Raw genomic sequence first — 6,617 nt, 5'->3', positions numbered from 1 at the left:
ACTCACCTCACTTAACAAGAACTGTACAGAAAACATAATGTTGTTTAACTGTTTGTTTATATATGTAAAGATTCCTACTCACCTCACTTAACAAGAACTGTACAGAAAACATAATGTTGTTTAACTGTTTGTTTATATATGTAAAGATTCCTACTCACCTCACTTAACAAGAACTGTACAGAAAACATAATGTTGTTTAACTGTTTGTTTATATATGTAAAGATTCCTACTCACCTCACTTAACAAGAACTGTACAGAAAACATAATGTTGTTTAACTGTTTGTTTATATACGTAAAGATTCCTACTCACCTCACTTAACAAGAACTGTACAGAAAACATGAACTGTTATTTAACTGTTTGTTTATATAAGTAAAGATTCCTCTACTCACCTCACTTAACAAGAACTGTACAGAAAACATAATGTTATTTAACTGTGTGTTTATATAATTATAGATTCCTGCTAACCTCCCTTAACAAAAACTGTATAGAAAACAAGAAATGTTGTTTAACTGTGGGTTTATATAAGTAAAGATTTCTGCTCACCTCACTTAACAAGAACTGTACAGAATACATAATGTTGTTTAACTGTTTGTTTATATACGTAAAGATTCCTTACTTATGTATTCTGTACAGTTCTTGTTAAGTGAGGTGATGTTGTTTAACTGTGGGTTTATAAAGTAAAGATTTCCTACTCACCTCACTTAACAAGAACTGTACAGAAAACATAATGTTGTTTAACTGTTTGTTTATATATGTAAAGATTCCTACTCACCTCTCTTAACAATAACTGTACAGAAAACATAATGTTGTTTAACTGTTTGTTTATATATGTAAAGATTCCTACTCACCTCCCTTAACAAAAACTGTACAGAATACATGAAATGTTGTTTAAGCTGTTTGTTCAGCTGTGGTTGGTTCTGACAAATGAGTGGATGCTTCAGCAGGTTGTGAGCTCTGCAAAAACACTATTAATTAGAACATGTTAATTACAAACAATAAGGACTATAATTATGTAATAACTAGCTTATGTTAGTGCTGTTAGTTTCAATATAAGTTTACAGTTTCAAACAATTAAGAAAAAAAACCTTAAACACGAAGTGAAATCAATTTTACAAATTTAAGTCCTATCTGTATGTAGACTCTGATTCTGATATAAGAGGTTAAAGAGATGAAAATAACACCCAATCCTAGAAAATATTCTTATTAGAAGAAACTATGCATAGGAATAATAAAAAAAAAGCCATAATGATAATAATGGACACTTGGAATAATTTAAAATAGTAATAACTGGAAATAATAATTTTGATTTATTTTATGTTATACTAATTAAGGCTCATGTATATATAACTGATTTAATGATTTAATAGAGTATATCAATTTTAGATATTACATCATCAACAGGATAAAATATCAAACATGACAATCTGTCATGTAATAATAATAATAGTTATACCTTCTTCATACAATAACAACAGTATCCTTCTCAATAGAATAATACCAGCACTATCCTTCTCTGTACACAGTAATAACAACAGTACCCTTCTCTATGTACAGTAATAACAACAGTACCCTTCTCTGTACACAGTAGTTACAGCAGCAGTACTCTTCTCTGTATACAGTAATAGCAGCAGCAGTAACCTTCTCTGTATACAGAAATAGCAGCAGCAGTAACCTTCTCTGTATACAGTAATAAAAGTAGCAGTACTCTTCTCTGTATACAGTAATGACAGCAGCAGTACCCTTCTCTGTATACAATAATGACAGCAGTAGTACCCTTCTCTGTATACAGTAATGACAGCAGCAGTACTCTTCTCTGTATACAGTAATGACAGCAGCAGTAACCTTCTCTGTATACAGTAATGACAGCAGCAGTACTCTTCTCTGTATACAGTAATGACAGCAGCAATGCTCTTCTCTGTATACAGTAATGACAGCAGCAGTACTCTTCTCCGTATACAGTAATGACAGCAGCAGTACTTATCTCCGTATACAGTAATGACAGCAGCAGTAACCTTCTCTGTATACAGTAATAACAGCAGCAATACTCTTCTCTGTACATAGTAATGACAAAAGTACCCTTCTCTGTATACAGTAATAGCAGCAGCAATACTCTTCTCTGTACATAGTAATGACAAAAGTACCCTTCTCTGTATACAGTAATAGCAGCAGCAATACTCTTCTCTGTATATATTAATGACAGCAGCAGTATCCTTCTCTGTACACAGTAATAGCAGCAGCAATACTCTTCTCTGTACATAGTAATGACAGCAGCAGTATCCTTCTCTGTACACAGTAATAGCAGCAGCAATACTCTTCTCTGTAATGACAAAAGTACCCTTCTCTGTATATAGTAATAGCAAAGACAAATAGTTAAAACAGTATGTCAAAAAATAACACAAATATTATAATAAAACAACATGTTTTTAGCCTCCAGTCGTTAATTGATTTTTGACGAAACTTTAGCGACACAAGTCCTTACTTAATAAAACTGGTTTATTCTTTCTGAATATAACTTTACCGATACACTTATTTTCAACAGTCGCTGTATAACAAACGTTTTAACAACGAACGTTAATATCAACAATACTTTCTGACTGCAGTTCAATTACTCACTACCTACACACATTGTCCCGTCACGTTGTGAGCGTCTTATATATATACCAGACTAACATATATCTAGTAAATGCTAGGGCATTCACGAAGGAACAGGATAGTTCTAGAAACGTGGCGTGACACTAGTCACGTGACCTCGCTGACGCAACAATATTAACTCATTTCAGTAACAATGTTGTACCATGATCAGTTGAGAACTACAGCTCTGAGGAATACTGGCTCTCATAAGATCAGAGACAAAATGTCACTAACAGAGCTTTTAAATATTTTATTTAGAAATGCTATAGTGTTAGATCTAGTGAAAATGTTATAACTCACTACACTGTCATCATTACAGAACAATGATTCCTGCACTATCATCTTAATGGAACAATAACCACTCCACTATTACATTTATAGAATAATGATTGTTACACAATTGTCTTTATGCAAAAATACTCACCACGCACCCATCTTTACAGAACAATGATCACCACACAATCATCTTTACAGAACAATGATCACCGCACAATCATCGTTACAGAACAATGATCTATACACATCCATCTTTACAGAACAATGATCACCACAAAATCATCTTTAAAGAACAATGATCACCGCACATCTATCTTTAAAGAACAATGATCACCACACATCCATCTTTACAGAACAATGATCACCACACATCCATCTTTACAGTACAATGATCACCACACATCCATCTTTACAGTACAATGATCACCACACATTCATCTTTACAGAACAATGATGCAATTAGATCTAGTCAAAATGATAAAATTATTTTTTGATGTAACAAATACTAATTATTGTATATTTGAGCCTTGTTAAAAACTTTAGAGGAATAAGTTAGTTTTAATTCATTAGCAAAGAAACAGATTTTTATAATGTACTGTTGTAAGCTTTATTTTATGTAATCTATTTGTTAGCCAGAGAGAGCTGTGTCTCACTGATGAAATGATGACAGTAAGTAATAAGTACCCAAACAATGCTTTATATGTATAAAGAAGTAACTTACTTATAGGAACTTACTACATTTTTCATCAGAACACTGGCCTTAAAAAGATAGGCTAATATTCTGTTGAAACATGTAGTATGTTCCAATAAGTAAATTACTTAATTATGCTTATAAAGCATTGTTTGCATACATATTTAGTTATTATTATTATAATATTAGCTTCCTTACTCAAGTATGTAATGATGATGTTAAGATCACATTAATCCTACAAACCTCTAGAATAAGGGTACATTACAAAATGAAGTTAAATTAGTTGAGATAAAAGAAGAGTTATCTTTTACAAGTAAGTGGATTGATTATACCTTAGTTGTTAGGAGAGAAATGGCATCATTGTAAATGTAAACCTAAAAATCACAACAGTTTAAGTGGTTTTAAAGTTGTAGAAATATCTAAAGGAGGAAATAAAATAAATTTGTTTCATTAAGTGGACAGGACACTGAATCATTTTCATTTGACAACTTATAAGAACCTGCAAAGAAAGAACTACAAGATTTGGTGTCAGAAGTGGGATTTATTTTGGTGAAAATAGAATAGTTTGAAGTAGAATCTCATCTGTTGAAGATGATAACTAAAAGGCAAACAGTAAGGTTCAAGAGTTACCTGAGATTATAAATTTGTTATGAAAAGAGAAAGAAATTCAAAGGAATGAAACTTAAAAGAAAACCAGGAAGAAAATGACAGAAAATTAGGAGAAACAGACAGAAAAATAAAAGATCGTAAAGAAATTTAGAAAGGACATTAAAGAAAGAGAAATACTATTTAAGAAGAATTGAGAATAAAAATCAATCTGATTTACAAAAATATTGATAAAACGACAGATTATACCAATACCATTCAAGAAGTACTTAACTAACGACAAGATTGATATCAGTGATGGGATAAGAAATGTGGAAAAGGAATTATTAAATGCAAATATTAAACAAGCTACTACTCTTTCTGTATTGGCTCAAAAGTTCCTTAAAACACCAAAATATGGATTAGTAGGACTTGTTTGGCCAACACCTGTCAACACTGCTGCTGTATTACCTGTTACTAAAGGACTTTCCTGAGCTAATCCAGCAAAGACATCAGTTCAAGAACTTAGATCAATATCAGCCAATCGAAAACCACCAGACTATAATGAGGAAGGTACCATGGGAGTGTACATTCTTAAAGGAAATTCTCCAGTTGTTACTGGAATTAGAATCCATTAATGTTGCAGATACACAACTAAATGCACCAATCAGGACTTCACGTTTCACAAGCACCACTGCACTTCTGGTAATAAGCTCCCATAAAATGTGTTTTGCAAGGGCTTATTAGAGCCCTGATCAAGTCTGTTATGAAGCTCACTGTTCATGCTATCAGCTGTTTGTTTACATTGAATAAGCTAATAGTTAACTTCACGTGACCCTGATGGTTGCTTTGACTCCAGTACTACATAATGCACAAAGAAAGTGGCAATGGAAGGTAAACATTTAATGTTGTCATTTGTATTTTAACTAGAGAGTAAATGATATTGAGATGGGTTAAGAACACTGAGAAAGTTCAAGCTTTTTCTCTTGTACAATCAAAGCTAGATTGTAAATACATGAAGATTGCAATGAGTTCAATCAATCACTGTTCTTCTGCTAAGTATTTGGATCTGGTACCTATCATGATAACATTACTCTGTACAAAAAAAATTGATTTTTCTAGTAATCGTAGTATTCATAGAGAGGTTTATATATTACTTCAACAATTTAGGTTCATATTTGTAGAAAAGTTAAAGAATGAAATGAAGTAATTTATTTTCATCATGTGGACTGAATGCTGAATTATTTTCACCAGATAATTTAAATACCTAAACAACACATACTGTCACTGTTTAACAACATACTTAATACAGTAGTTAAATACCTAAACAACACATACTGTCACTGTTTAACAACATACTTAATACAGTAGTTAAATACCCAATGAACACTTACCGTCACTGTCTAACAATGTACATAATACAGTAGTTAAATACCTAAACAACATGTACTGTCACTGTCTAACAATGTTCATAATACAGTAGTTAAATACCTAAACAATATGTACTGTCACTGTCTAACAACGTACTTAATACGGTAGTTAAATACCTAAACAACATGTACTGTCACTGTCTAACAACGTACATAATACAATAGTTAATAACCTAAAGAACACGTACCATCACTGCCTAACAACGTACATAATACAGTAGTTAAATACTGTTGCGTCAGCGAGTCACGTGACTACTATGACGCAACGTTTCTAGAACTATCATGTACTTTGTCGAATGTTCAAGTTCTTACTAGATATAGGGTGGGCGGATATATATATATAGGAGGGGACAACGTGACGCGGTAAGGTGTAGATAGTGAGTAATTGAACTGCAGTCACACGGTATTGTTGAAGTTAACGTTCGTTCCTTACAGTGTTGTTTTAGCGCGAGTATTGAGATTAAGTGTATCGCAGAGTTATATTCGGAAAGAATAAACCAGTTTTATTAAGTAAAGACTTGTGTCGTTAAAGTTTCGTCGGAACGAAGTTACGGAAAGTTAATTAACAAACGGAGACGTAACAATACCTAAACTACACAAAATCGTAGTTCAATACCTGATCTGTCTTACCTTACAACAAAATTAATGATAGTGTTTCATAAAACTATATTTAGTGATACACAATGCAAGCTGAACAAAAGAAACCTCCAATTTTTAAACCTTTAACTATCATGGAATCTTTAAAAATCAAGGTTAAAATATTTTTGGGTGATAAATAGTTAAAGTTATTTTGATATATTTATGTATTTTTGAGATTCAGTGCCTGATATTTACTGAAGAAAAAAATTTAAGATCTGAAATACCTGTTTAATGCATCCTGTGTATCTTCACTTCTAGCAACGAGTAACAGAAGCCGTAACACAAGTGTCACAGAAACAGGAAAGTTTCCAATAAGCTTTGGCAAATCAGCTGTTATTAATTGTACTACTTTGTCAGGTGGCAC

At 32.3% G+C, this 6,617-nt stretch overlaps 1 protein-coding gene across 1 annotated transcript in view; it reads right to left on the bottom strand.

Annotated features, from left to right (window-relative positions):
- Window positions 1–849: 849 nt before the first annotated feature.
- The window catches only part of LOC106476933 (probable ATP-dependent RNA helicase DDX60), a gene marked incomplete at both ends in the record, with an annotated part of 11,279 nt that continues 5,511 nt past the window's right edge, over window positions 850–6,617 (bottom strand). Inside the window, one exon of the mRNA XM_022380669.1 lies at window positions 850–955. Within this exon, the coding sequence (XP_022236377.1) occupies window positions 850–955 (106 nt within the window). The remainder of the gene's footprint in view (window positions 956–6,617) is intronic.

This window comes from Limulus polyphemus, unplaced genomic scaffold (assembly GCF_000517525.1).
Source record: "Limulus polyphemus unplaced genomic scaffold, Limulus_polyphemus-2.1.2 Scaffold12156, whole genome shotgun sequence".
Classification (NCBI taxonomy): Eukaryota; Metazoa; Arthropoda; class Merostomata; order Xiphosura; family Limulidae; genus Limulus; species Limulus polyphemus.
This window is presented reverse-complemented; position numbering and strand designations above follow the sequence as displayed.